This window comes from Pyrus communis, chromosome 1, assembly GCF_041283825.1.
Source record: "Pyrus communis isolate YQ-2024b chromosome 1, ASM4128382v1, whole genome shotgun sequence".
Lineage (NCBI taxonomy): Eukaryota > Viridiplantae > Streptophyta > Magnoliopsida > Rosales > Rosaceae > Pyrus > Pyrus communis.
The window spans coordinates 5,943,558-5,953,430 of NC_142565.1; the positions used below are offsets into that span (position 1 = coordinate 5,943,558).

At 36.1% G+C, this 9,873-nt stretch overlaps 1 protein-coding gene across 1 annotated transcript; it reads right to left on the reverse strand.

The window, feature by feature from the left end:
* Positions 1-5,873: 5,873 nt before the first annotated feature.
* LOC137719680 (protein phosphatase 2C 37) lies at positions 5,874-8,150 on the reverse strand. Its single transcript, XM_068458724.2, has 3 exons — positions 7,290-8,150; positions 6,851-7,165; positions 5,874-6,649 (listed from the first exon to the last, which is right to left on the reverse strand). The coding sequence occupies exons 1-3, from the start codon at positions 7,800-7,802 to the stop codon at positions 6,215-6,217; spliced, it is 1,263 nt and encodes a 420-aa protein (XP_068314825.2). The 5' UTR covers positions 7,803-8,150; the 3' UTR covers positions 5,874-6,214.
* Positions 8,151-9,873: the final 1,723 nt, after the last annotated feature.

Genomic DNA, 9,873 nt, shown 5'->3' on the forward strand with positions numbered 1-9,873 from the left:
TTTTCTTTTGGACTGTTAATTTTTTTTTAACAAATGATATTATCTACACTAAGGGGGAGGGGATAGGCTAAGTCTCACAATGGGCTAGCAATAATGTGATTCAAATTTGCCTTAGATGAGAATCAAATCTAAGACCTCTCACTTATAAGTGAAGAGGAATACCACTAGACGTAGTACTAAGTGGCTTTTTTAGAATGTTATTTGACTTAATACTATTATCTAGTTTGTTCAAATGATGCATTATTATATTATTTAACTCATATGACATAACACAAACTCATAAAAATTGTCTAAACTAATGTTAAAATTACTATTGTCAAATTAAAACAAGTACCATTTATAATACACAAAAGTAATACGTTTTCTTCTTTTTCATTTTTTTGGATTGTTAGTTGACTTAATATTATCATCTAGTTTTTTTCTACGCGATGCATAGTTGTACTATTTAACTCAGTAACATGACACAAATTTAAGAAGTTCGTCCAAACGAAAGTTAAAATTACTGGTTTCAAATTAAATTAAGCACAGTTTCTAAAATCTAAAAATAAAGGTTTTTGTTTTTTATATTGTAATTCCTTAATATTATTATTTAGTTAGTTTGTGATTGAAGGGGTATATACTATATTCTCTATATACAAGGAGAGATGCCCTTTCTCATTAACCCATTTAACGTTTGGTTTTTGCTGAGAAGATGGATAGGGAAAAAGCAAGACATAGAGATTAGGCATTCTCCAATCCTATTCAATTTCTCTACTCCCTTATTATTAGGTTTTTTCTTAACCAACAATACCTATATTACGAGAGTAAGGAAGTTACAATGGTTAGCAATAATGATTTAAACTCACATTTGACGATAATTGAATTTAAAACTTTTCACTTACAAATGAAGATGAATACTACTACATCATAATATTAAGTGGCATATTTAATTATACACTTATATATTAAAAACGGCAAACACCGTAGTATACTACAAAATTAAATAAATTTTTACCCAAGTATATAGAAAATATTGAGCAAGAATAATAAATTCTGTGGACGAAAATTATCAAGACTGCATAGATAAATTGCGCAAGGCACATTGCTTATTTTAAATAAAAGACTTAGTTCGAGTGAGATGAAAAATTAACAATTTTTGACAATTGATATGAAAAATTGCTTGAAAAATCAAAAGCTCATATGACAAATTAAAAAAACGTAACGTTCATATTACATTTCAAAAATTTCTGCTAAAAAAAGGGGGTAATTTATTTCCACCGATGATATTGATAGCTGAGGAGGACCACTTGCTTATTAAGAGTTGCAGGCCCAATGGGTCAATTTCGGTCTAGCCCTATTTGGCATGATCAGGCTCGCCTCATATTGAACCGGACCTGATTTCTTCCTTTTGAGTCGAAAGCTGGATTTTTATTTTCCCATTTTTGAATTTTGTTACTTTCTTTATGTGAATTTTTTCTTTTCCCGTTAAGACCCTGTAAGATACCGTTTTTCAGATCTAGATATTAGCATGTCATGTTTTTGCATGACCATTAATTCGACACGAAACTAAACGATGTGTTAACAAATTGATCGTTATCAAGTCACTTGATAAAAATCCGTTACCTAACGAGTTTACACACGACACAACCCGTTAAAATAACGAGTATAACAAGAAAATGAGAAACATGACCCGTTTGTTAGGCTTACTTGAAAGTGCTACAATAATAGCAACCCAAATTCGATTTCACCCAATTCTAAAAAGGCCAACTCTCAAGGCGCTAGTGTGGATTAGTTGAGCGTCATCATTTTATACGCAATATAGGCCGAAATGAGTTGGCCAGAGCTCAATGGGCCGCACTCCCATCGAGCCCGTTGTTTATGTGGTTATTGGCTCTATTCATTTGTCAACATCTTATTCCAAATATATTTTCCTGCTAAAATTCCATTTCCAATTAAAATGGAGATCAGAAAGCTTTCCCTTGAAAGCATGCAGTTTCTAATAAAATGGAACATTATGCTTTGTCTAATAATTTCGGAATCAAACCTAAATTCTTTTTGTCTCAAATTCTTAATCGTCATAGATAAACCAGAGAATGTGCTTAATTATACCTTTGCAAAATACAACACATCTTCTCGATTTAATAAAAAGAATCGAACTCTTGATCTAATCTAATCCGAATACTTTTTGGCCCAAAAAAAAAATACATTATTTTGGGTTCCTTTACTCTTTGATGACTAAAAAGTTTAAAGAAAATTGGTCACTCTCATAACCCGCGTCAGCTTCCAACGCATATCCACGACTTCGAACCAAAATGACTTATAGGCAATATTGCATGTGACATTTGAGTCAAGACCCCTCTGCACTGCGTTGATGGCTACAAATGTACATCCCCCTTTGCAATTTTGCATAACAAAACAATCCCCACGATCCGCATTGAAATATTATACAGAAAATATTAATAATTAATAATAATAAAAGTAATCATATAATAATCCGTCCATGGTTTCGCAATACCAGGTTGAATGGAAGTTTTCAAGTATATGAATCATCGATCTTCTGACTTTGCATCCCAAGCAGTGATGTGGTCTTCTACCGTAATCAGACTATTGGTTTAATTTAATATGGTTTGAGTCAAAATCCCTAATGCGTTTTTATCATTTGATTGGTGCTGCTCCTCATGGTATAATATGCAGTGGAGGATTATCTACCCTCGTATTCACATCTCATTTCATTCTTTCCTCTCACACATTACTTTTTATTTTATTATCTCTATAAAAAAATCAATATAAGATGTTGACGTGACTTAACCGTGATAATTTAAATAGAAAGGTATGGAAGGGTAAAGAGATTAAGAGGGTAGAGAATCCTCTTCCATAATATGCAATGATATGTTTGGCAAACTGTTCTAAAATTCCCGCTTAGAATCTAGATGGTTGATTACCATCCTAATTAATTTTTAAGCATTTGAAACCGTCCTCTTTAATCTCTAGGTGTTTGAAAATTAAGATAGGACATCTAGACCTGCTTAATCACCCACCTAGTCCGTCGAGGCGCTCGCCTAGCACACCTAGAACCACATAAGCACCCACTTAGGTCACAACTCACTTAGAAATAAAATAGACAACTTTCATGTTGCATTTTATTTATTTTTTAATAAATTGTAAGAGACTTGACACCTAGAACCACTTAAGCACCCACTTAGGTCATGACTCACTTAGAAATAAAATAGACAACTTTCATGTTGCATTTAATTTTTTTTTAATAAATTGTAAGAGACTTGTTGAATACATGGATGAACACTCATTGTATTATGGTTCTTCATGTTGTCAATATTTTCTAATCTGTTTATCATTCGATTTTTCAATCTATGTATCACAATACAATTATGTATTTTTTTAATATAAACAAATACTTATTTATACGATATATAATAGTTTAATTAAATTCGTCTAGTTCGCCTAGGCCATGCCTATCCGCTTAGGCGCTAGGCCCCGGTCCATAGTCCGATTAGCGTCTACTGTCTTTTAGAACTTTGTGGCAAACTAATAAGGGTTTGTTTGGATGTGCTTTTTAAATGACTGAAAGCGGTTTTTGGATTCCAAAAGCACTTGTTTTTTGCAAAAAGCACTAATTATGTACTTCTTTCATGAAGCATTTAAAATGTTTAGAGGATTTACTTGTATTTTTACTAAGGATTAGTTCTAAAAACATTTTCACCAAAAACGTTTTCAGTCATTTTAAAAGCACATCTAAATAAGCTCTAAGATGTTTGTCACAGTGATTCGAGAAAAACATGATTAATCAAAAAGCATAAAAGTTTGTGTGTGTTTGTAAACGGCAACTTATATATAACGAGTTTTTCGTCATTTGATGTTCTATAGTAATGTAACTACAACAACTTATACATAACAATGCATTACTAGATTGAAACCCCACGTGATGGTAAATATGTTAAAGATAGAAACCAAAGAATGAACTCACCCAACGAATTTTCACCCCTCCCTTCAAAAGAATGCAATTACGTCAGAGATTGAGAAGGGGAACAAAACTAAATCCAAGCCCTTAGAAAATTGGATCAACAATTGCAAGGAAGCAAGAAGGAACATAGTTTCATAAAAATTGAGTAGTATTTAAATTTTCATTAGACCAACCAATTGAAAGTGGAATTTTATAATTTTGCAGTTGGCAACACCAACCAATTAGAATCATATTATCAGAATTTAGAATCGCAAATGATACAAATCCAGAAGATTGGTCACCTTATCAAATATTAGTGATCAAATATATATACGAGCATCGCACAACTTTTACTTTATTAGTTTGACGCTTTCGGTCACATGATTAATTATTCAATAATTATGATGCATAAAATTTGAATTTACGATTAGTTTCTACAAAAAAATAGAGATAGAACGTTTATTAGTTGCATCAATTCTTTTCGACCATTAGACTTTATCTGCGACCCTTTCAAGTGACTCAAACCGTTGGATTAAAATTTGATGATCATATATGTATCGACATAGAATGCATGCATTTGAAACTCAAGAAATATCATACCCATAATTACTTATTATGATACGAGGAGAATGTGTTAACGGTCGGCAAGAAAGATATTCACGTGCGTGTTTTCAAATACAAAACTGTCACGCAATCAATACGATACAAACATATATTTCCAATTGCGTGCAAATTTCTCCCAACGTATATCAAAACGGACCACGATTTAACGTTTTTATTTTCTTCCGATTTCTCTTAATTAAGAAAGGATGCCCTAACAATTCACACCCCTTTCACTTTCTTCCCCTTTTTCTTGTTCCTTAATTTTCAGGTAACATTTGGGTCCGTGGCCGTCGCCATCAAAATCTAAACAAATCTAGGCCAGCTACGAGATGTTGACGCCACGAGGCCAGCAACACATGCCAAGCGCTACGTGTCGGAGTCCCATTGAGCAGGACAATGTGAGTGTTTTTGTGCGAGAGTCCTTTCACTTGTTGTCGAGGAATAAAAATCGGGTGGTGGAGCCCCCAAGATCTGCGCACTCGGCCACCTCAAAGGCTGAAAGGGAGGCCTACGTTTATACAGCCGCGGCCACCCAGATGGCGGAAAGGGAGCTCACTGTTATCCGCACACGGCGGCGGGGAGAGAGAGAATCGTAGATGGGGTCCCGAAACAACTCATTAGTCTTATCGTCATTGCAGCGGACTCAAATGTTCCTTCCATCAATTTTACCAGCACATCCGAATGAAAGACCAATCTCGTTCGAGATTTAACTCCTCGGAAACAATCACATGATTTCGTTAGTTTAACGGGTTGCGTTTGTTTCAATTATTTAAGAAAACGGTACATGTAAAAGACTTGCATGCCAGGTCCACGCGGAGTAACAACACATGGCTTCCCTGTTTGTATACAACATACTTAAGACTTTCCCTGTTTGTATACAACATACTTAAAGACTTGTTCTTCAATTATAGTAAGAAAACAAAAAATGCAATGTCAATAATTGGGAAAATTGAGAAAATGTTAAGATCTTTCCGACGCACGGAGGGGCCAAATGTTCGATGTCAAGCGCAACACTTCCTTCCTATGTTACGAGGGAGAAATTTTTTAATTAGTGGCCTACTATATCAATCGTTATAATATAATTAGATAATTTTTTTTTAAAAAAAAATTCCAATCTGGTATCGTAAGGCAATTAATTAATTTTTTTTGAAGTATATAAATACCAAATCATGATCCTCAATACATTGAAAAATCTCGTCACAATGAATAATCTCAACGTTTAACATCGAACATCTGAATCTCAATTAACAAGCCTTGGCTTCCTTGTTTAATGAAACCATTCATACCCAAGTTCAATAAAAACACATTTAAGCAAACTCATTGCATTTGAGCATTTGAGAAACAACAAAACATTAAAAGGTAAAAGAAGAAAATATTATACATTTACATTCTCTATTTAGTTCGTATAATAACACACTTCCGCAACCTTCTGCGGTCATGTGAATATTGCAAAACCTTCTAAATAAAATAATATATAAAAAAAACCCCAAACCATACCTACAAAGAAAATTTAAATTTTCTTTTCCTTAAACTAGTTAATTAAAAGAAAATTAAGAGCAGCCCTACAAACGAAAGCTCGTCTTGTAATTTCCCACTCATACGGTGGCTACATTAGTAATTATATCGTCAGACCGAAATGAAACCACCTCGTATTTAGGATTTAGGATTTAGGATTTAGGACCTCCCCGGTCTTCTCAAATCCACGACAACGACGCTGATATTGTCGCTGCTGTGCCTCGCCAAGGCCAATTTCGTCAACAAAATGGATGCGTCCGAGCACGCCTTGTCTGACCTCGTCGCCGCGTCACAGCAGGACGACGCCGACCGTGAAGCCGCCGCCTTCTGCGCGAGCAAGCACATGCTGGCGACTCGGCAGGCGGTTTCGTTCGATACCACGTCCCAGAGGCCGTCGCTGGCAAGGATAAGACACTCGTCCTCCGCCGTACGATCCGTGACCGTCACCTCCGGCTCCGATGTCACGTACGGCTTCAGGTAGTTGTCGCCGATGGCCCTCGACATGGCGAGAACTCCGAGGACCCTCGCGCCATCCCAGTAGATCACGCGCCCGCCCGCTGCTTCGATCCGAACGAGCTCGTCGGGTCGATCTGGCTGCAAAAATACAATTAAAATAATCGCACGTTAGCTAACGTGTTTCTACGCGCACTCATTGAAAGTTTCAAATTACTTCACGCGCCAAAAAAATAAATTCTGTTCATTGAATTTGTATGAGATTTAGATCTCCATAAATTTTAATTTTCTTCCGCGGTTTACGTTTGTTTCTAGGGAAAAAGCGAGAAGCTGAAGGCTCACCTTATGATCGAAGGAAAGAGGGACCGCAGCGCCGCTTCGGCAAAGCACAGCGCGGGAATCACCGCAATTGGAGACGACGATCTTCTCCTGGGTGACAACGGCCACGACCGCCGTAGATCCAACGGCATCGCACTGCGGAGTCTGGAGCTCACACCGGCAGTTCGGCCTCTCCGCCTCATGATTCCCTTGCTGGACCTCCTCGTTCATCTTCAAGAAGCTTCGCTCCAAGGCGTCCTTCCACTGTACCGATTCTCCTTCGGTTTCCAGCTCTTGCTTTATGATCTCGTGCAATTGATTCTTACACTTCAAGGCCACCTATAGGGAAGAAAATAAATTAAGATAACGCAAGATTATACTCCGAATAATTAAATCCAAAACGAATCATTTAAGTAAACAACGAAAATTAATTAGGATAGTTGAGTAGGATTGGTGGATTTACATGAGAGCAGCCATGGCCGTCGAAAACGCCGTAGAAGTGAGTTCCGTTAGATTCCGGATTCTCCTTTTGCAAAAAACAAGGGTGAATCGAAACGGCGTCTTCCATATCTCGTCTTCTCCCACACACCGAAGTCATACCGAACCGGGGACTGTCGTGAACCGGCACCTGAACCGCTGCGTTTTCCAAATGGACAGACTTAGACACATCTCCGCATGTAGTCTTTGCACCAACATCACCTTCCATAAAACGCACCGTTGCGTTAGGCTGCGACTCTTTGAGTCCGTCTTTGGAGATTTCGGCTGCCTTCTGTGGTACAGACGATAATGACCGGTACAGATCGACCTTCTGCCGCTTCCGCCCGTTATCCGCCGTCGGTTGCACGGCCATTTCCGCTATGTACTTAAGCGGCAACATGTCCAATCTCCTTCGCCGCGAACTCCTCGGTCTCGCGTCCATGGTCGTCGTCGTCGACGCCTCGCTTTCACCAACAACACCGCAGCAAATTCCAGCCATCGCGAATCAAAATCAAGCCGAACAAAACCAAAATCGATCCAGAACAACGCCTCAGAGGATGCTTGGAGTTCTCCAAACGTAAATGGAGAGAGAAGAGTTCAGAGTTGATGGTTTGAGAGAGAATGGATTTCAATAAAATGAGTTCGGAGGGGAGCTTTTTCTAAACGAGAGAGAAGGGCGCCACCTCATCAACCCGCAACAATTTCACCTAGGGGCCACCACGCCTAATCACGGGCAGCTTGCCCATCACTATCTCGGGCAGGTTCGGACACTGTCCAGTTGGTATGACGTCGAACTACTGAACACTAGAGAGCCCATCTACCGTCCATCTCATCTCCACCATCCCTCGATTTGGACACGTGCTCTGGCCTTTTCCATATTATACGTGGCCTACTTTTGTGGTGACACGGTAGGTATAAGCGGTGTCCTTTTTTTTTGACACGCATGTGGTCCTTGGACGGCCGACCCCTTTTTTTTATTTTTTTTTAATTTAAATATTTGTTTCTTATCGCTTAGTATTATAATATGATTGTATTTTTCGTTATTTGTAAATAAAATGTTTTAAATTTAATTTTAGCAAAAAAAATTAAACCACATTATTATTAATTCATTGTGAATTGCTGAAAAAATTTAAATATTGTTTGTTTTAAAAAAAATGAAAAAAAATAAAAATATATGTTCTTTAGTTGCCATTTAGTACTTGTTTGTTTCAAAAAATAAAAAACATAAAAAAGTATGTTCTTTTTGTACAATAGCATTACAGTCTACAGTTGGAAAAGAGAAAATTCTTTATTTTAATGGCTGCTTCTATATGCCACCACGTGGCGGCCTTGGGAGAATACGACATTCGCGTGTTTGGTTTTCTATCCCACACGCGAGTAACACCAACAGCTAAGCTTTGGTTAAAAGATTTTTCTATTTATTAATTTATAAAAATATAATTTATTTATTTATTATTTTTTTTTTACAAAGGTGAATATATTACCAACAAAAATAAAACAAGCATTACATTAAGGTACAATACCAAATAAGCACAACAAGAAAATTGACTATAAAACACAAAAGAGCCCAAAATCAACTTTACTCGGGACACATAAAACACCAAACAGCGAAATCATAGGGAAGCTACAATCTCTATAATTTCTGCCTTCGTTACAAATGATAATTTTACGACAAATCACAAAAAAACACAAACGATAATTGATCGAACTTGTTGTAATCACGTTGCATAAATCATACACTTTATGTTCTGTTTTCTATTTCATGCTAGAAGTTTATTTGTGAAAACCCTTATCAAGATTAACCTTCCCAATAATGGGATGTCTACGCAATTTTTGTGAAAAGAGTCTATAAAAAGAATTGAAATGTAGTATTATTCTATGATATATACATTTACCGTCTATGTTTGAGAGTGTTAAAGTGGTGACACCTCATGTTTTGGCATAATATTTTATAATATTTGATGAAAATTAACGTTAAATTGTTAGGTGTTAGAGAGTTCATAAAAAAATTCACTTTGAGGGAGGCTTTTTGGAGCTTCTCCAAAGGAGATGTCAAAACACATCAACTGTAATAGTAAAAAAAAAAAAACAACATTAATGTTTTCCAACCGAAATACTAATATGTATCATGATGTGGAATGGTAGCAAAGATAATTTCATTAGCTTCAAATAATTTTTAATTAACTATTAAATGTTTTGTTATTTTAAAGCATTCCTTTTTCATTTCCTTTCGTTATGAATGCAATGCATAAATATTTTTATTTGTTTTACTTCGTTTCCTGTCAAATTTAAATTACATGTTTTAGAATTTGATATCTTATTTGCTTGTATTTTCATGAGTTTACGTACTGGTTTGATAAACACTTAAAAATGCTGAACTTAAAAAAGTATTTGATAAACACTTAAAAATAACTTATTTTCACAGTTTTTTGTGAAAAAAAAGTTAAAAACGTGAAGCAGCAAAAATGAGCTTATTTTTACAGCATAGCAGAAACAATTTTTTTTTTAAAACACAACATTATTAAACCAGCCCTACGAACGAAAGACCAAACAGCTTTTTGGGAATTTCA

What these genes read in the sequence shown, in the direction of transcription:
- LOC137719680 (XM_068458724.2), bottom strand. Translation starts at nt 7,802, where the DNA reads ATGGCTGGAATTTGCTGCGGTGTTGTTGGTGAAAGCGAGGCGTCGACG. An exon ending in ACGGCCATGGCTGCTCTCAT is followed by an intron (nt 7,166 to 7,289) that starts GTAAATCCACCA and finishes TCTTCCCTATAG; the next exon opens with GTGGCCTTGAAGTGTAAGAA. An exon ending in CTCTTTCCTTCGATCATAAG is followed by an intron (nt 6,650 to 6,850) that starts GTGAGCCTTCAG and finishes GTATTTTTGCAG; the next exon opens with CCAGATCGACCCGACGAGCT.